The sequence below is a fragment of the Diabrotica virgifera genome, chromosome 2, assembly GCF_917563875.1.
Source record: "Diabrotica virgifera virgifera chromosome 2, PGI_DIABVI_V3a".
Lineage (NCBI taxonomy): Eukaryota > Metazoa > Arthropoda > Insecta > Coleoptera > Chrysomelidae > Diabrotica > Diabrotica virgifera.
The window spans coordinates 81,471,321-81,493,585 of NC_065444.1; the positions used below are offsets into that span (position 1 = coordinate 81,471,321).

Below are 22,265 nucleotides of genomic sequence, written 5' to 3' on the forward strand. Positions count from 1 at the left end.
CTTTTATTCCATCGATGTTCTACACTACAAATACTAGCGCACGTTTCTGTGTATTTTACTGATATTTGTACACTACGAATCAGCAGAGTTTATGACGTCATTGCTTACTTGCAAGATTATTATCTTATCATCAACTTATCAACTAACCCAGACATTTCCTGTCAAGAACAAAACCTTATTACATAATTAACTTTTTTAAAGTACATTCAATAAAGAATAATTTTATTAATTGAAAATACTGATGCGTTTTGTATTATACGCAAACTAGTCCAGGGCGCATCTGTTTTGAGATGGACGTTGAGAGGTGACTTATATTTTTTGCGGAAATTACTTGGAATTCACTTATATAATAATAATTGAGTTATCCTCCCACTGAAAAAGATCACGACCATTGTTTAAATAATCAAAATGTCAAAAAATTAAGGAAAAATTCGATTTTTTTCCTCGTTTTTGATTATAACTTTAAAAGTATCCATTTCCAAGAAAAGTTGCACAAGCATAAAAGTTGCGTAATCAAATTTCCTACAACATAGGATTGGTTAGAAATTTAAAAAATGTCACCCTGTCATACCAAAATAGTAAGTAATAATTGTGAATAAACCATAAAAAAACAAGTATGTATCCGAATTTTACGTTTTTCAACCATTTATGCTAGATACACTTAAGGGTCGTTTTCACGCTACGTCTTATTGTACGTTTTGTGTGATAGGATTTGTCTTATCACACAAAACGTACAGTAAGACGTAGCGTGAAAACAGCAAAACGTACGTCTTGTCGAATCGAAAAAATTAAATTCGATTATTCACAAAACGTACGTTTTGTCGTACGTTTTGCATGACACACACACACAACGTACAATAAGACGTACCGTGAAAACAAGCCTTTAGGACCTTCATGTTTCACCCAGAAAAACTTTATGATAAAATAAAGCAATACTGAAAATTTCATTAAGATTAGTTCAATAGATTTTGCAATCCAGCTTTCGCAAAAAAATTGCATTTTTTCAAAATATTGCAGGACTAAAAATAAAGCAGATAGCAAGTTAAATTTTTTTTGCGTATAGAAGAAAACTGTACCTTTCATTTGCCATTTGCAAAATTAAAATCGGTTGATTACCACGGCACCAGTAATTTTTTTAAATAAACATTAATTTTTGGTGCTCCGCACAGGACAACGGATAACTTTGCTCTGATTGGGCATTCCAATGGCTGGTCAAAAATTATCGAATATTGTGGCTGTGGACAACGAAATGTGTTGTTGTTAATAATTGTTAAAGTGGTGTTTTAGTTTTTATTGTTTTGAGGACAGAGTGAAAAATAAATTGATACTTGTAGCTTGTATTGACTTTTTAAATAGTATTTAACAGCAACAGGTACTTAAGTGTAAATATTTTAGCATTGCAATGAAGAATTATATATCCTATTTGGAAAATGTAAAATTTTCGATTCACACAAGTTGATTTCCACCAAAATTTCTACCAATCTTTATCTAATATATTAATTTCTTACTCTATATTTTGTTGTATTTTAATATTTTAATTCCACAAAAATCAAAATAATTTAATTATTGTTTGTAAAATATTGTTTAAACTATTGCATGTGTTTAAAAATAATAAACTTATATTCTCTATGTTAAAATATATGAAAAAATAATTTTGTTAAAAAAATATTATTTCAAAGGGAATATGTGTTTTTATTTTGCAATATACAAATTTATTTATTTATATCCAAATGTACTACAAATTAAAATTTATCAATCATTATCAAAGGTCATTGGAATGCCCAATCAGAGTAAACCTATCCGCTGTTTTGCGCGTAGAACCAAAAATTAATGTTTACTTAAAAAATTCTTGACGCCGCGGTTGTTAACCGATTTTAATTTTGCAAATTGCAAATGAAAGGTACAGTATTATTCTTTATGTAAAAAAGATTCAATTTGCAGTCTGCTTAATTTTCAGTCCTGCAAACATTTTGAAAAAATGCATTTTTTTGCGAAAGCCGGATTGCAAAATTTATTTTGCAAAATCTATTGAACCGATCTTAATTAGTTTTTCTGGATGAAATATGAAAGGCCTAAGTTTACAATTTTTGTTATTAACTTTTATTGCTATCTATTAATATAGGGCATCTATTGAGCTTTACCACACTAATCAATCACCCTGTATTGGTAGATTAACGGTTAAACCGAATTAAAAGATGTGTTTGTTTATTTATTAATACCTAGCATTATTTTTATGACACCAATATCTATTATCTGACATTACGACACTAATATCTAATAAATTAAAATTCTAAGAAAAATATAGTAAACATAAATATTTTTTGTTGTTGTATGAGAAAATGATAATATATATTCTTTATGGAAATTATGTATGTCAAACCTATTTATAAGAACAAATACCTGGTACCTACATTACATAGTCATTATCAGAAATCACTAGAATTAACTAGAGATAAAGACCCTCTCAAAATATTTTTTTATCTATTCTACAACAAAAAATATAAAAACTCAATAATTAATCAGATCTTTCTTTTTAATAGATAATTTTTTTCAAAATAAATGATCATGAATGCGATTAAATTACTACAGCTATTTTTATTAGTTGCTACCATAGAAAAAAGTGCAACAAGAAGCTTCAAAGACGATGGTACCATAGTACATCTTGACGAAGGAAAGATTCGAGGACACATACTTAAAAGTGAAAATGGTAATGATTATTACGCTTTTCAAGAAATCCCGTATGCCGAACCACCTGTAGGGGAAAACAGATTTCAAGTAAGAGTTTAAGATTTATTAAAAACTGTAATTAATTTTTTCCACCTAACTCTTAGGGGAGTGCAATTAGAACGAAAACATGCATTGTTTCGGAAAGCTTATATTTTTCTAAAACTTTTTTTGTTAGTTTATATACATGTTAAAGTAAAAAGTTGTATTCGCGGATTTGGCCGCTAATTGTTTATTAATTGTTTAAACAATAACAATTATTTGTATTGATAATTTTAAAAATATCGTTAAGGTGAAACAGTAGCGATCAACAGGTAGCGACAACGCGTTCCAAGATTGCGGCTGTAATTTTGAATATTTTTTCGAGATATTTGGCACACGTATTTGTAATACAGTCGAACCCGCTTATTAGAGTACCGGTTATAGGAATATCCCGGTTTATGGAATAAAAATTCGAAGTCCCGAAACGTTCCCATTTACTCTTTGATAAATTTGTCTGTTTAATGGAATATGGTTTAGTATACTTATCCCGTTTAATCGAATAAATTTTTCAGGCCAAGGAATAATTTTTTACGCACAATTTCCTAAAATTTTAAAATTTGCCTGGTACATATAATGGCTTGTCGATAAGAACTTCGAAAGGTTGCTGTTTTGTATCTTGTTACGGTAAGTCAGGTAGCTAATAAAATTTTTATTACTGTGTTATGAGTAAGCGCTCGTTTTCCCACAGAAAATTCAATCGTTTGCCGACAAAGCCATAAAATAATTTCATTTGTCTACAAATTGCTGTAGGTACATATTGCCACCCAAAATTTGCTGTTTTTAGAAACAGTTGATTTAAGAATTCCACCAGAGATTATTTGTTTGCGAGAACTGAATCATGGCAATGAATTCAAATAAAAGAATAGATCTTGCCTTAAAAGAAAAAATTAAGATAATTGAATATGCGAAACAATCCAAGTGCAGTCAAACCGAAATTGCTAAAAAGTTTGGAATTTCACAAGCTCAGGTTAGCAAACTTTTAAAAAACCAAGACAGTTTTATCAACGATTGGCGAGCTAATTCAAAATTAAGCCAAAAACGAAAACGCAGTGGAAAAGAGTCAGACGTCGAACAAGCATTAGCGGAATGGTTTACTGAGAAGAGGGCCCGAAATGTTCCCATCAGTGGTCCAGTTTTAAAAGAAAAAGCTGAAGAAATAGCCGAACATTTGGGTAATGCCAACTTCAAAGCGACAAATGGATGGTTCTGCAGATGGAAAAGTCGTTCACAAGTTTCCTTCAAAAAAATTGTTGGAGAAGCAAAAGATGCTGATGTATCTACCGCAAATACATGGATAACGGATGTGTTACCTTCATTAATTAAAAATTATGAACCAGCGTGTGTGTATAATTGTGATGAAACTGCGCTTTATTATCGAGCAACTCCAGACGCCACCTATTGTTTCCCAGGGGACAAAGCTGTAGGCGGAAAAGTACCAAATGACAGACTGACGATTATGTGTTGTGCTAATTCTGATGGAAGCCATAAATTGCCACTTTTTATTATTGGAAAATCAAAAAGTCCAAGGTGCTTTAAATCTGTAAAATCATTGCCCGTAAAATACACTTCCAATAAAAATGCTTGGATGACAGCAATCCTGTTTAAGGAAAGGTTGATTGACTTCGACAAGAAAATGGCGGAAAAAAATAGAAAAGCTCTTTTATTTGTCGATAACTGTTCTGCCCACAAACCCGATGTGAGGTTGAACAATGTAACAATACATTTCTTGCCCGCCAATACAACTTCACTTATTCAACCGATGGATCAAGGGATAATTTCTACCTTTAAAAGAAATTATCGGAAAGAAGTTGTTAGAAAAATTATAACCAATATGGACTTTTATGATACCATGTCTGCAGCTACTTCAAATGAGATGACAAGGACAATTTCTGTTCTTTCTGCCATTCACATGATGAATAAAAGTTTGCACAATATTTCTCAAAATTGCATCAAAAATTGTTTCATTAAGTGCAACTTTTTCAAAGAGGCAGAAACTGTACCCCTTGTAGAAAATGACGAAAATATGAAACTCGAGAAAATGACAGAAGAAGATTTTTCAAGATTTGTCTCTTTTGACGACAATTTATCGGTTTTCGACGATGTGGAAAAGCTACAGTCAACCAGCCAAACCACAGCAATCAGTATTGAAGCCACAGATGAGGCAGAAGACGACGATTTTTCTGATTCCGTGGAAATTCCATCTAATCGGCAAGTTCTAACCGCTTTTAATGTCATAAGAAGTTTTTTGGAGAGCCAGCCCAATACAAACTTTTCTAATTTTTATAATCTAGAACAGCAAGTCACTAGTGTTTTATGTAGCAAAAAAAAACAAACCACAATTACAGATTATTTTTCAAAACAAAAAAAGTAATTTTTTATTTGTACATATTTTAATAAGAAAATATTTACATTTCACATTAATTACTGTATATAATGTAATTTTGTCTTTTAATAAATAAGTAATAGTTACACTACTGTATTATTGACATCATTCAATCTTCGCTTGTCCACTGCTGACCATAGATCTTCCTTATAATTTTTCATCTATTTCGATCTTGTGTCTCTTGCATCCAGTTCCTGTGACAACGTTTTAGATCATCAGTCCAACGTGTTGGTGGACGACCTCTGCTTCGGTAAGCATCATGTCTTCGTCTCCATTCCAGTATCCGCTTTCTTCTTCTTCTTTAAGTGCCTTGATGTTTTTCTGCGTCCAGTTCCGCACTTTCCCTCTATCTTTCCTTGGATAATTAAATGTAGCATTTCATATTTCAAATTGCTCATTAGATGGTCAAAGTCTCATCAAAGATCAAAGGTCAAAGCTCATTAGTGTCTTCTTTTTATAATATTCAGTACTTCTCTTTCTTTGTTTAGCCGCTGCATTACCGCTTTGTTTAGCACGAAGGCTATTCCAATAAGCGGGTTCGACTGTATAATAAAGAATGACGGTACAGAGTCTAATTTGAAAAATATATTAATATGTGGAAATTACTCTGTAATTAAATACAATATTAAAAAAAAACGAGCCTGTACCGCCATTAAGAAAAACAAAAAATACACTTTCTTCAAATAAACTTTTTTATGCGATGCCTAGATTTTGTGTCATTTTGGAACTACTAATGAAATAAAAAATTTTAGTAGTTCCAAAATGACACAAAATCTAGGCATCGGATAAAAAAGTTTATTTGAAGAAAGTTTATTTTTTTGTTCTTCTTAATGGCGGTACAGGCTCGTTTTTTTTAATATTGTATTTAATTACAGAGTAATTTCCACATATTATTATATTTTTCAAATTGGGCCCTGTAACGCCATCCTTTATTATATTACGAATACGTGTGCCAAATATCTCCAAAAAAATATTCAAAATTACAACCGCAATCTTGGAACGCGTTTTTGCTACCTGTTGATCGCTACTGTTTCCTCTTAATATCATCATTTTACTTTGATCAAATATGTTTCTATTTTGTTTTTGATTATACTGAATCCGAATATGGCATTGCAATTTCAAAATTCTTATACAGAAGCTCTTCTTATACAGTATGTCTGAGTAGCTAGGAACCACATGGAAAAAATTTTTATTATCAATTTTACTAAAAAAAATGTATTCTTCATAAAATGCTCTGAATAGTAAAAAATCTAAAACTCAACAATCAGATATCAAATTTTATCAATTGTATACGAGTTATGTCAAAAATATGAGTTTCGCTAAAGAGAAAAGTACTTTTTATTTCAGAATATCAAAAAATGCTATTATGAAAACTTGTTTGAAATTAAGAACTATGTTTAAATATACAATTACATTATTCTAATCGAAAAATTTTTTTCAATTTTTTCTCAAATTACGGATACTCATCATCATTTTATTTCAATTATGATAACTATTTTATTATCACTTTTACGAAAAAAAGTTATCTTCATAAAATGCTCTTCCTGGTCTAAAATCTAAGATACAACCATCAGATATTAAACTTTTTTAATTTTATACTAGGTATGTAAAAAATATGAATTTTTCTTAAGAGTTAAGTGCCTTTATTATTCACAATATTTTAACTAGAAGGATGTACTTAATTGAACACTAAAACAAATTTTTTAATTCCACACAACTTTTCTTAATAACAATTTTCGATATTGTGAAATTTATCCATATTTTACTCTTGATTGAAATCCATATTTTTTGACATACCTCGTATAAAATTTATTAAATTTGATATTTGATGATTGCATCTCAGATTATATACGATGCAGAGTATTTTATAAGGAATAACTTTTTTTCGTAAAACTGATAATAAAAAAGTTATCAATAGGCCCCAAGTTACGCAGACATACTGTATAAGAGCTAAAAAAATTTTTTTGCTGAACATTTATTATTGTTGAAGTTTATTATTAAATGTATTTTAGGTAAGTTTTACAGAAAAAACTTTTGATCACTTTATACAAACATTTTTTTAGCTGGTAATGTTCGGTTTTTGTATTACATTTTTGTTATCTTTCTTAATTCTCTCAAAAAGAAATAATCTATTTCATTTCTAAAGTAAAATAATTTACGAGGAAAACAACGAAAAGCCCCAGATGCAAAGTTTACTACCTTTTAAACAATTAGAATAATTGAAATAAAAATATAATAAACAATATTTTAAATCCAAGACTTTTCGTTAATAAACTGCTTTCTGGCTGCATCCCATATCTCCGGATTTTACAATATACATATAATCACAAGAGACGACGAAAGTAGGAGAAAGCAAATAGAGGACGCTTAGGCCACGCATTTACCTTCCCTTCGTCAAGGAAAAGGACCGAAAGGCAGTTTCTAAATACTCAAACTGAGTAAAAATGAAAAAGATAAAAAAGATCAAGGCAGGTTTTGTTTATATTTGATTCAGAGTTGGACCACTATCTCCATATAGCTATTTCAGCATCCTTATGCCTCATCGGTGAAGCTCAGAAGTCTCAACTCTGAAGGAAATACAAACAATTCTGCCAATTTAAGGCAAACCATGGCAATGCAATGAACCCTTTGGCTTTTCGTTGTTTTCCTCGTAATACGAGAGATGTCGCTGAATTGCGTCTCAGAGGTGGGTTCATTGAATTGCGATGGTTTGCCTTAAATTGGCAGAATTGTTTGTATTTCCTTCAGAGTTGAGATTTCTGAGCTTCACCGATGAGGCATAAGGATGCTGAAATAGCTATATGGAGATGGTGGTCCAACTCTGAATCAAATATAAACAAAACCTGCCTTGATGCCTTGATATTTTTTATCTTTTTCATTTTTACTCAGTTTGAGTATTTAGAAACTGCCTTTCGGTCCTTTTCCTTGACGAAGGGAAGGTAAATGCGTGGCCTAAGCGTCCTCTATTTGCTTTCTCATACTTTCGTCGTCTCTTGTGATTATATATTGTAAAATCCGGAGATATGGGATGCAGCCAGAAAAAGTTTATTAACGAAAAGTCTTGGATTTAAAATATTGTTTATTATATTTTTATTTCAATTATTCTAATTGTTTAAAAGGTAGTAAACTTTGCATCTGGGGCTTTTCGTGGTTTTCCTCGTAATACGAGAGATGTCGCTGAATTGCGTCTCAGAGGTGGGTTAATTGCATTGCGATGGTCTGCCTTAAATTGGCAGAATTGTTTGTATTTCCTTCAGAGTTGAGACTTCTGAGCTTCACCGATGAGGCATAAGGATGCTGAAATAGCTATATGGAGATGGTGGTCCAACTCTGAATCAAATATAAACAAAACCTGCCTTGATCTTTTTTATCTTTTTAAAATAATTTAGTATATTTTAAAGATTTCATCCTAAGTTTTAAAAAAGCACTTCTGTAATAGATCTGTTCAAACTTGAGTAGTACCGTCTTAAATTGGTGGTGATTCTATAAAACTACGAAGATTTCAAAAATTACATTTTTTAAGACGTCATATCATTTAAATTAAATTTTTGAGATTTTTTTTTGAATAAAACGTCATTTAGTACGATGTTTGAAAGGTAATTTGTGCAAAATTTAGGGTTTTATAAGAAAAATTGTATTAGTTACACATTTTTAAATCATTTTTAAACAAAATTCATGTAAGGCTCATTTTCCGTCCCCACCGTACTTATGCCCATACATTATATTTCTTTTCATTATAACCATAAGATAGCTTAATTATTCTTCTTTTGGGTTCAATTTGTAAAATTTCATTTGATCCATTAGTTAAAATTACATTAAAATAACTCAATCGTGCACTTCGCCGTACGCTAGTTTACAGTGCGCCAATGTTTTTGAGAAGGGTGACTTTAGCGGTATAAATAAAAAATTATAGAAGATACAGATTTCATTTTAGAAAATTCTTTAAATAAGGTTTTTTTGTAAAATTTTCTGAATTTTTCAATGATCAAATCAGTTTTGTTCTAAAATTTATATTTTCGGAGTTATTTAAAAAAACATCAATCTTCGTAGTTCATTTGTTTAATAAAAAATGAAGCACCCACTTCTCGAATATAACTTTTTGATATGTTGTTTATTAAACATTTCTTAATGAAATTACAAAAAGTTCTATCTTGTTTGATTTTTTCCGAAGTGAAAATCTATATGCACTCCCCTATCTACCGAAAGTATACTTTTGGGGACCTGATTGTAGGGAGCAAAGTTGTACTTTTCCTCCCTAGGGAGGAAAAGTAAAAGTGACGTCATGGTATTTCATTCATGAAATATAACTTATTAACGCCCTGTACAATATCTATTTTCTATTACGTAAGTATCTATACATTTTAACGTTTATCTATAGAACACACTATATTTTGCAGAATGATAAAAAACAGTAAATTGTTATTTTTATTTAACAATGTTTACATTAATAATTTGACTTATATTTGACAGTTGCCAGTTATATTGTACCTACTTCTTAGTTTTAGTTCTAATGAATTTTGTTGGTTATAGTTACATAAATAAATTAAGTAAACATGAAAAACTGACTTGTTATTTGAGGAAGGTGGAAAAATCATATGTATGACATGGGAGTAAAGTGCCCTTTTCTCCCTTGAATGATTACTACCCTCCTCTTTGGTAGGACAAGTAGCACTTTCCTCCCTTGTTATACAAATAGCTATTTCTTAACTGTACCGAACCAAAAAGAAAGAGTACAATACAGATGGAGAGGAAGACCAAGAAAAAGAACAGATAATAGATGCAGAGAAAACAATACTTTAAATCTTTGCTATACAATTTACACATCTTTTTCTCCTTCTTTATGTGTCTCATCTTTTAAAATTATTTGCGATCATTTGTTTTGATTGCAAAGGTTCTGAAGAGTTATATTGTTGTTTTTCCACTACACTGCTTTGAATCTTTCAACCAGCACGAGCGTCGTCTCCCCGGCCGTCTTTTTATTTCCACTTTCCTATGTATAAAAAATCACATCAACTCATATTTTTCACTTGTACGTGGCCAAAGTAGCTCATTTTTCTTTCCTTTATAGTATTGAGAAGTTCTTTTTCAATTATCAGTTTGCTTACTATTTCCGTGTTTATTACATCTTTTGTTTATGACAGTTTCTACATTCTTCGTTAAAATTATTGTCCAGGCTTCAACTCCATATAAAAGAACAGAGAATACGTTACATTTCCATTCTAGTTCTAATTTCTATACCCAGTTTTCCATTGCATAATACTGCATTCATTTTATTGAAAGCACTTCTGGTCGTTTTAATGCGTCCTTTTATTTTAAGGTTGCGATCCCATTGTTCAATCTGTGCTCCGTGCGTAAAAAGAGTTAAGTCCCAAAACACTGTTTTGAGATAAACGCGTTTAAAGTTTGCAATAATATAGGCTATTGATTATATTCAAAATAAGACAGCTAAAAGAAACTACAACGTTAACGGGGTTTTATTATTTCATATCGTCAATGGACATCTATATATGGAAAAACCGCGGAGTGCTACCATTTACAGGGGTGCGTTTTTGAGAAATGGGTGAATTAGTCCCTGGGCACAGGTTACATTAGGGTGAGTTCTATGCACTTTTGGTACAAACACGTCTACATAAAAATTGTTCCTGGTTAAATTTCCTATCTACATATCTCTTTTTAGAGTCAAAGATACTTTTTTTTACAAAAATATATTCAAAAGAAGAAGCACAAAGAAACCCAAAAGAAAGAAATTTTGTTTTTTTGTCCCATAACTTCTGTCCACGGGGATATAGGTATAGATATTGCTTCACAGAAAAAAAATTTACATCTTTCCTCTTTAAAATGTTGTTTGGTAGAGGTCATTAGGAATTCCAGTTTTAGAAATATGATTTTTCAAAAGTTTGCCACTCACAGCAATTTTGGGTAATTTTCCTTGTTATTTCGCAAATATTGTTCTGCAACTTATTTCTACGTAACTTTAGGTGTATGCAATGGTACATGTAATAGGAAGAGAAATCAATTGCCTTTAAAATGGTCTACTGCATAACGTTGTGCGACATTTTTAAGAGGTTATGGTTTTTGCAAAATTATATAATTTTAACGATTTTTTATATTTATTACGATTATTTTTTAAATTTCTCATTATTACTTTTTTTCTTCTACATTTATGTATATATTATATTTTATAATAAAAAAGAAATCTTATTTTGTTTACTTCAAAATGGTGTACTATAAAAAATTGTAGGATTATTTTTAAATAAGATATGCTTTTGCAAAATGTAATAAGTAGCTGCAACGATTTTTGATTTTAGGATTATTTTTTAAATTTCTCATTATAACTTTTTTTTCTTTCTTTTACATGAATATACTATATATTGCTCAATAAAGAGAGTTTGCTTTCTGTTCTTTAAAATGGTATCTCATCTATATTTAAATAATGGAAACCGAGTGATTCTTTGATATTTTTTAACCTGTATTATTTAAAATTATTTCTTTTACAAAAATTACATAAACATTAGTCTTAGAAAACATCACTTTAGTTAAAATTACTTAAAGCTTAGTTAAAAATTATTTAAACGTTGACATTTAAAAATTTTTCAAAATCATAGTCCATCTCTTCGTTAGCATTAGCTTCAATATCTTCCTCTGACACCTCAGTTACCTTAGAGTTCTCACAATTAATACCCATGCACCCTTTGCAGAATATTGAACAACTAATTCCTATCTTCCTACAGCCGCAGTTTTTTATACATCCTTTGGTACATTTACATGCTATTTTTTCAAGCAAATCTTGTGGTGCAGGGGCTTTGACAGTAAATATTGGAATTACCTGATCTATATTTTGAAGTTTGTCAGCCCCAGTCAAGTGGATCCCAAAGTAATACCTTTAAAAAATAAAATTTAATCATAACACACAATCACATAAAAAAGTTATAATAAGAAATTTAAAAAATAATCCTCAAATCAAAAATCGTTTCAAGTACTTACTACATTTTGAAAAAGCATATCTTATAAAGCGCATTTTATTCAAAAATAATCCTAGAATTTTTTATAATACACCGTTTTAAAGAAAAAAAAATAAGCTTTCTTTTTTATTATATAATATATACCTAAATGAAGAAGAAAAAAAGTTATAATGAGAAATTAAAAAATAATCGTAAGAAATATGAAAAATCGTTAAAGGTATATAACCTTGAAAAACCATAACCTCTTAAAAAAGCCACACAACCTTATGCAGTAGACCATTTTAAAGGTAATTCATTTCTCTTCCTCTTACATGTACCATTGAATATATCTAAAATTACGTAGAAAAAAGTTACAGAACAATATGTGCGAAATAACAAGGAAAATTGCCTAAAATTGCTGTGAGTGGCAAATTTTGAAAAATCATATTTCGAAAACTGTAAATCGTAATGACCTCTACCAAGCAGCATTTTAAATAGAAAAGTTGTAACTTTGTTTTCTGTGAAGCAATATCTATATCTATATCTATATCCCCGTGGACAGAAGTTAAGGGACAAAAAACAAAATTTCTTTCTTTTGGGTTTCTTTGTGCTTTTTCTTTTGAATATATTTAAAAAAAAGTATCTTTGACCTAAAAAAGTGATATTTAGATAGAATATTTAACCAGGAACAATTTTTATGTAGACGTGTTTGTACCAAAAGTGCATAGAACTCAGCCTAATGTAACCTGTGCCCAGGGACTAATTCACCCAATTCTCAAAAACGCACCCCTGTAAATGGTAGAACTCCGCGGTTTTTTCATATATAGAGATCCATTGACCATATCAAATAATAAAACCCCGTTAACGTTGTAGTTCCTTTCTACAGTACATAATCAATAGCCTAATATGCTCGAGTTATACTTTGGAGATTTTACAGGAATGTATCCCTCAAAATTCTTTTAAATACTTTTGATCAATTAAATATTTATTTCTCTCAATAACATAATAAATAAATAATATAAACAAACCATATAAGTATTATAAAAAAAAATAATAAAATTTTTCTTACATGGACTTTGCACAAATACCATGAACTTAACATGCCGAATGCATAACACAAACTGTTACAAAAAGCATAAAAAATAATATTTAATAATAATAATGGGGATTCTTAAGACCAAAGTAGCAGGTTTTAATAAATAATAATACAAGAACATTTAGCAAGACTAAAACTTGTGTTTATTCATCATAAACCAAGTAAGTAGTAATACAAAATAGATAAGTAAAATAATACAAAAAATTATACACAAAAACTGATATGGAAAACAAATCAATATTTTTTTAAGTATTATTATTTAGTATTTACATTTTTTCCCTTCTTTCTGACAGTTGGTTTCGTTGATTTATTTTCTTGGCAACTGTCTTTTTTTCGTGGTTTTCACATTTATTTTCTTTTTTTGTCAACTAGTGGCACTATCGCTTCATTTTCTTTAACAGGAATATCATCAGTGTAAGTATCCCCTGCTTCATTTGAGGTTATTAAGTCTTTATAGAATTAATTGATGGATTCGACCGTTACTTGATGGAAGTTCATTTTATCTAACAATAAAACACTGAAAACGTTTGTTTTCTATACTTCCACAAAATTTATTACAACTATGTAACTACAGCTGTTTCGGAAGAGTGCCTTTCTCAAGTGATATAGTTTACAATGTGTTTGCCTTTTTAAGTATTTAACTGAATAGGTTGAGGAGTGGGGAGCTGTTTGTCTCGAGTTGGTCATTCAGAATTATATCTGTATTTTTCAGTTTATGAATTTCTATAGATCCTAAAAAAGATAGCTTAAGGCCTTTATTTGGATATGCAGAATTTGAAACCCTTTATTGAAAGAATGATTATGATCTAGAGGGTGAAGTGCGTATGTAGAAGTGTCTGTTTTTCTATTGTTGAAAGCCCCTTTGTGTTCTTCTATCCGTTTGCCAAAAGTTCTGCCAGTTTGACCGATGTACGTTTTTGGGACAGTCACCACAAGTTAGTTTGCACACCACTCTGTAGTTGTTTTCTCTTTCGGCTTTTATTGTTCTTAATATATTTGCTTAAGTTGTTGTCAGTTCTGAAAGCTGGTGTTATTCCTTTCTTTTTTATGTATCTGGCTATTTTTGTTGTTATCTTGCCAGTATATGTGAGAGAGCAGAAGGTACTGGATTTTTTCTGTGGTGGTGGATACACTAATTTCAGGGCTTTCTGGAGTTTGTTCGTTATAGCCGTTGTTTACTGCTATTTGTTTAATGATGTTTAGTTCTATCTCGAAGTTATTTTTTGTCATGGGAATTTCTGTAAGTCTATGTATCATGCTATGGCAGGCTGCTAATGTGTGTTGTGTAGGATGGGGTGATGAATTGTGTATTGTTTTGTTAGTATGGGTAGGTTTATGATATACGGAGAACTCATGTTTGTTGTGTAGTCTGGTAATCGTTACATCTAGAAAGTTTATGGAGATATTCTGTTCTGTTTCTATTACTGTTCATATTACTATGAAGTGAATTAATGTATGATAAAAATTGGTCAAGTTGTCTGTTAGTTCCTGTAAAGTATACTAGTATATCATCCACGTATCTCCACCAATGTAAGAACTGTTTAAATACGGGATGTTTAGAAATTGTTGTTTCAAGTTGGTTCATAAATATATCTGAGAGCAACGGGATTAGAGGATTACCCATAATAAGTCCTGCACTCTTTTTTGTGTATATTTGATTATTGAATTCAAAATAGTTTTGATTTATGCAAATTTCAAGAAGGTGTAAAATTTCAGATGCAATGATCGGGTTTGTACTATTATGGTCTAAAAGATTTTTAACTAAAACAAAAGTTTCTGTAGGAGGAACACTAGGAAAAAGATTTTTTACGTCAAATGAAAATAGTCTGGAGTTGCTGGGCAATTGAAAATGTTGTATTTTATTAACTAGTTCTAGTGTATTTTTTACGGTAAATTTAGGTGATTATTTCATTCATAGGAGATTCTGACCGATAGAAAGCTACAGACATGCAAATTAAGGTGAAAATTTTTGATAATCTCCCGTCGTTAAGCATATTACGTCAGATGCCCTTCGTTGCTACGAAAAAATACATTCAGTGACATTAATGACAAATGTTTTAAAAATTATAAAATGATGACTTTCAACCGTCAAATACATATTAAATATGTATTTGACGGTTGAAATTATAAATTTTATAACAACTGTGTGTCTAATTTCACTAATTGGTACTTACATATAAAAATTACAATAAAATTTTGGTTTTGAACAGTTTTATTCATGAAATAATCGCAACAAATTGCACTCGAAATCTAAAATTAATATATAATTTTTGCCCTCGTGACACTTTGACATAATTTCACTCGCCTTCGGCTCGTGAAATTAAAACTGCCAAAGTGACACTCGGGAAAAATTCAATAATTTTAGAGCTCTTGTGCAATTACTATACCCTATTCCACGAACATACGCCTGTTTTGGATTACTTCGACAACGAATATTTTACTGTGCAAAATAAGAAGAACGAAAGTAAATTGCAAATTACATTGTTGTTTATTGGAATAATTATTAGCGCCATTTACTTTCCTACTTCTTATGTTGCACAGTAAAATATTCGTTGTCGAAGTAATCCAAAACAGGCGTATGTTCGTGAAATGGCCCATACTGAAAATTTAGTGTATTCTGTAATAATATCTGACAGTTTTTTTGAAAGTTTATATGACGGAGCTGTATAAAAAGAAACTACAGGCCTTATTGGGTGGTCAGATTTGTGTAGTTTAATAAAAGAGTGTAATTTAGGAGGTTGTAGCTTCATAATATTAAGGTATTTCTGTTCTGTTGGATTTAGTATTGATTTTGAATTTTCAATGGCTAGTTTAATTTGTTTTCGGTATTTTTCTGTGGGGTCTTTGTTTAGTTTTATACTGTTTTGGTTAGTTAAAAATTCTATTGTTTTGTTATTATAGCCTCTTTTGTCGATAGCAATAGTAGTGTTACCTTTGTCTGCTTTTGTAAATATTATATCATGTTTTATTGATTTATTTTTAATTGAAACGGCTAAAATAAATCAATAAAACATGACATAATATATACAAAAGCCGACAAAGGTAACACTACTATTGCTATCGACAAAAGAGCCTATAATAACAAAACTATAGAATTTTTAACTAACCAAAACAGTATAAAACTAAACAAAGACCCCACAGAAAAATACCGAAAACAAAGTAAACTAGCCACTGAAAATTCAAAATCAATACTAAATCCAACAGAACAGAAATACCTTAATATTATGAACCCACAACCTCCTAAATTATACTCTTTTATTAAATTACACAAACCTGACCACCCAATAAGGCCTGTAGATTCTTTTTATACAGCTCCGTCATATAAACTTTCAAAAAAACTGTCAGATATTATTACAGAATACACTAAATTTTCACCTAAATTCACCGTCAAAGATACACTAGAAATAGTTAATAAAATACAACATTATAAAATTGTTATAAAATCAACGGTTCCAGTGTTACGGAGGGTGAAAGTGGAGGTTTTCGATACTTTTTATATTATTTGGATAATTGATGATGATTTTGGGTGGTGAGGTTGACGTTTCTTCAAGGGCTTATCACTAACAGACCATATTGACCACTGAAATAGCAAATTTTATTTACAAAAAATTTCTTTCATCAGTAATAATATTATAAATTGCCCAAAAAATATAAAAAGTATCGGAAACCTCCACTTTTCACCCTCCGTAACTCTGGAACCGTTGATTTTATAACAATTATATATTGAACCTTTTTTGTTTTAAATTTTATGTAGAAAATTTGAGTCTAGAATTTAAATTTAAATTTAAATCTAAATCCACAGTTTTTTTGAAGCAATACCCTTTACTCTCCTTGTTTGTGGAAGTCTTTAGTTTTGTGTCTTCATAATATATCGACTGCCCATTTCCACATACTTTGTTTTTTGCTTATTAGTAATCAGTCCATACTGCTTAGCCTTTGCTTCAAAGAATTTGAAAATCGTCCGCAGTTCCCTTTCACTTCTTGCTATATTAACACTACATTGTCCGAAAAAGCCAGGACCTGGCTTCATAAGTCATACTTAAAAAAAAAAGTGGCAGGCACCCCCAAAATGACCAGGTACTGACCACGGAGAGGTGAATGGCCAATTTTAGTCACACTGTATGTTTTTATGGTGCTGAAAACGAAAATGAGGTTTATTTTGAATTTTATGTGGGGGAACATTGTCAAAATCGCAATTTTACCCTAAAAATAAAAAAATCAGGTTTTTTTGTGTTTACCTCGTTACAACTCTGTTCCATGCTAATATTTTCTTCTGAAATTTTTTAAAATAAATCAATAAAACCTGACATAATATATACAAAAGCAGACAAAGGTAACACTACTATTGCTATCGACAAAAGAGACTATAATAACAAAACTATAGAATTTTTAACTAACCAAAACAGTATAAAACTAAACAAAGACCCCAGAGAAAAATACCGAAAACAAAGTAAACTAGCCATTGAAAATTCAAAATCAATACTAAATCCAACAGAACAGAAATACCTTAATATTATGAACCCACAACCTCCTAAATTATACTCTTTTATTAAATTACACAAACCTGACCACCCAATAAAGCCTGTAGATTCTTTTTATACAGCTCCGTCATATAAACTTTCAAAAAAACTGTCAGATATTATTACAGAATACACTAAATTTTCACCTAAATTCACCGTAAAAGATACACTAGAAATAGTTAATAAAATACAACATTTTCAATTGCCTAACAACTCCAGACTAATTTCATTTGACGTAAAAAATCTTTTTCCTAGTGTTCCTCCTACAGAAACTTTTGTTTTAGTTAAAAATATTTTAGACCATAATAGTACAAATCCGATCATTGCATCTGAAATTTTACACCTTCTTGAAATTTGCATAAATCAAGACTATTTTGAATTCAATAATCAAATATACACAAACAACAGTGCAGGACTTATTATGGGTAATCCTCTAAGCCCATTGCTATCAGATATATTTATGAACCAACTTGAAACAACAATTTCTAAACATCCCGTATTTAAACAGTTCCTATATTGGTGGAGATACGTGGATGATATACTAGTATGCTTTACAGGAACTAACAGACAACTTGACCAATTTATATCATACATTAATTCACTTCATAATAATATGAACAGTAATAGAAACAGAACAGAATAACTCCATAAACTTTCTAGATGTAACGATTACCAGACTAAACAACAAACATGAGTTCTCCGTATATCATAAACCTACCCATACTGACACAACTATACACAATTCATCATCCCATCCTACACAACACAAATTAGCAGCCTACCATAGCATGATACATAGACTGACAGAGATTCCCATGACAAAAATAACTTCGAGGCAGAACTAAACATCATTAAACAAATAGCAGTAAACAACGGCTATAACGAACAAACAGTTAACAAAACTTTAAAACAAAAACTCCATAAGAAAGCCCTGAAATTAGTGTATCCACCACCACAGAAAAAACCCAGTACCTTCTGCTCTCTCACATATACTGGCAAGAAAACAACAAAAATAGCCAGATACATAAAAAAGAAAGGAATAACACCAACTTTCAGAACTAACAACAACTTAAGCAAATATATTAAGAACAATAAAATCCGAAAGAGAAAGCAACTACAGAGTGGTGTGTACAAACTAACTTGTGCTTGTGGTGACTGTCCGAAAACGTACATCGGTCAAACTGGTAGAACTTTTGACAAACGGATAGCAGAACACAAGAGGGCTTTCAACAATAGAAAAACAGACCACTTCTACATACGCACTTCACCTTCTAGATCATAATCATTCTTTCAATGAAGAGTTTCAAATTCTGCATATCCAAAATAAAGGCCTTAAGCTATCTTTTTTAGAATCTATGGAAATTAATAAACTGAAAAATACAGATATAATTCTCGAGACCAACAGCTCCCCACTCCTCAACCTATTCAGTTAAATACTTAAAAAGGCAAACACATTGTAAACTATATCACTTGAGAAAGGCACTCTGCCGAAACAGCTGTAGTCACATAGTTGTAATAAATTTTGTGGAAGTATAGAAAACAAACGTTTTCACTGTTTTATTGTTAGACTTGATAGAATTGGTTAAATACTGGTGAAATATATGAAAGCAGGTTGAGGAGATCATATTTTTTGTTCGTCTTAGGTATAGGTTTTTATCCTGGGTAACGTAAACTAGGGTCCATTTTGCTAATGGTTTCTTTGCCTCTTCTTTTGAAACTAATGCTTTGAAACGGTTGATTAAGGTCTAAGTAATTCTTATAGTAAATTATTTCAGGCTCTTTTTTGACAAAATTCAGCCACTGTACATCTCTCCAGCTAAAATTGTTTCCAACAACATCAATGTCGGTTTTTAGCAGCTTAGTAAAGTCAAAGAAGCTATCTCGATTCATCTCATTCGTCACGAAAGGGCGTTTCTTACCAGTGCTTTGTATAACTTCGGCCCAATCATGAGGATGGTGGAATATCCAATACTAAAATATTTATGATTAATCTCTTCCAAGCTAGGAGAATTTTGCAGGGCTACCATACACATAACTGCTACATGAGTATTCTTGTTTTGACCACCACATGTATCTGAGTAGGTACATGCTCAAACTTTTCGCAACAGGCTTTAAAGCTTTAGAAATAAATTTATATACACATGAGCCAACTCCATTAGCACCTCCGCCAGCTACACCTTCATGCCAAAGGTAACAGTAAGTTGTGCCATTACTGCAGTCGTAGACTATTTGATTAAAAGTTCAAAGTTGGCGTTTTTATAAGGCTACAGAACTATGCACGAGTGGAGTGGGAAGGCATTGCTGTATGTCAAATGTCACAGTTTTGGTTGAACGTTAACTTTTGTATCCTCTTTGACTTTTTAGACTCATATACGCGTACGCACACTCCGCGTTATCATGGTGGTAATTTTTTTGTTTTAAAAACTCCTAGTTTTCATTCTCAGAACATATTTTAAATTGCAAATGGTCTAGCCTATCACATTTTGATCATGTATCTAATTTAGGCTTTTTAATTTTTAAATTTAAGTTGTGGAACTCCTCACAAAACTTAGTATAGCTTACCGGTTTTGAACTGGTTTCAGATAGGGTACGCTTGAATTCTTCATTATTATAGTGTCACTGTGGTGTCACTATCGTCAAATGTGGCGAAACAAATTTTTTTCCATAATCTCGTCTTGAGTACGGGCTTTCATAAGCTGGGATTCTAATTAAAAATTTATTTACCTTATTCCTTTCTTCTTCAGTTATAAAGGTTTTTCTAAAATTTCCTCTTTCATCCGGTTGAATTAGGCCCGAAGAAGATGATCTTTTCTTTTGAATAATAGAGTTTATAGGTACCTATCTCCGACTTTCTCCAAATACTTTTAGTAAAATAGACAAACCAGCCTTAAAGGCGCGCGGCGTACAGAGAGTCAACGTACTAATTTATTAGTGTACAGTTGTACAGTGTGTTAAGTCGCAAAATTGTGAGACTTAACACACTGAGTCTTCTTATTTCTTAAATATTGTTTAGTGTAAAGAGTGATATGTCTAAGTTCAGAACTTAACACGCTTTACACAGTTAGGATTGATCGGTTTTCATTTGTGTAAAATGAATATCTCAGTTTAGGAATTGAATTGGACTGATAAATTACATACACATGTAGATATCAAATTCTAAGCTACAGATAGTGCATTGGCTAATTTCGACCATTTTTCGACATTTCGACACAAAACACAGCATTTAGCTGTAACATCACATCCCAAGTAATTTTATCTAACGTAATGCGATCAAGCAAAATGTGCTTCTCTGCTGTCTGCAAGGAATATTGTATTGTCTGCATTCCGGAGGATATTCACTAGAGTTCCCTTAATTGATATGCCTTCATTGATATCTTCTATTGCATCTTTTACTCTTCTTATAATAATAATAATAATGTTTATTTAGGAATAACAATAAAGATTTACAAAAAAATAAAAAGCATAATGAGTACTATCTAAATAAACATAGATAACTCACTGAAGTTGAGCTACCTTGTATATATATTACTAATATACATACAAAAGTAGCACCCCTTGTGTGTGAGACTTAAAAATATATATTATGTACTAATTTACAAATATAAACAAACACAAAAAATATTTAACAAATGTATAAATGTATACAATTATATGGAAATTTATAAAAATACTAAAAACTCTAACATTAATCAAGAAAAAATAAAAATATACTAATTTCAATATAATTTGTGATTTAAATGTGGTCATCAATAATTCAAGAAATGTTGCAGTTGATAATAAAAATCTATTTAGATACAATTTTTATTTTCCATACAATTTTTTATTTCTTATTTAAGTTTATTTATTACAATTGTCCATTAATAAGTTCTTCGCAGAATTTTGTTGATTTGTTCCCAATCCATTGTTTAATTCATATTTATACCTATGTTTTTTATAATTTTTAAATTGTTTTAAATGAGCCGGTAGCAAATTGTACAATTTGGGCCCCACGTAACCAACATATCTTTGGAGGATGGATTTATTACATTTTGCTAGAATTGTATTATGTTTTATATATCTAGTTTGGTGGGCATGACTGTTAAAATTTAATATTTTTTTTTCATGTATATGTATAAGGGCTTTATAACAGAATAATTTACGTACATTTAAAAATATTTACTTTCGTTATAAAACAGCTCACTAGAATATCTTAAATTTTTCCCGTGTATAATTCTAATTAGCCATTTCTAAATAATATTTATAGAATGTAAGTAATTATTGCGTATTCCACCCCATCCTAAAAGGCTATAATATGTAAGTTGAGATTGTATAAGTGCATAATAAAGAATTCGCAAATGAGTTATTCCTAAAAATTGTTTTAAAAATTTAAATCTTTATAAGAGTCGTCTTAATTTATTTACTATATTATTTGCTTGGGTGTTCCATCTTAAATGTTTATCAATTATTATACCTAGATATTTAATCTCGTATGTATGTGGAATTTCATTTTTTGCATCAATTTTTAATGAGCCAAGATTTGGGAGGTTATTAACATATGATGTAAATGGTATATATTTTGT

At 30.5% G+C, this 22,265-nt stretch overlaps 1 protein-coding gene across 1 annotated transcript in view; it reads left to right on the forward strand.

Annotated features, from left to right (window-relative positions):
- Positions 1 to 2,417: 2,417 nt before the first annotated feature.
- Positions 2,418 to 22,265, forward strand: part of LOC126879535 (juvenile hormone esterase-like) — a 68,950-nt gene continuing 49,102 nt past the window's right edge. Inside the window, exon 1 of the mRNA XM_050642689.1 lies at positions 2,418 to 2,775. Within this exon, the coding sequence (XP_050498646.1) occupies positions 2,560 to 2,775 (216 nt within the window). The 5' untranslated portion in view covers positions 2,418 to 2,559. The remainder of the gene's footprint in view (positions 2,776 to 22,265) is intronic.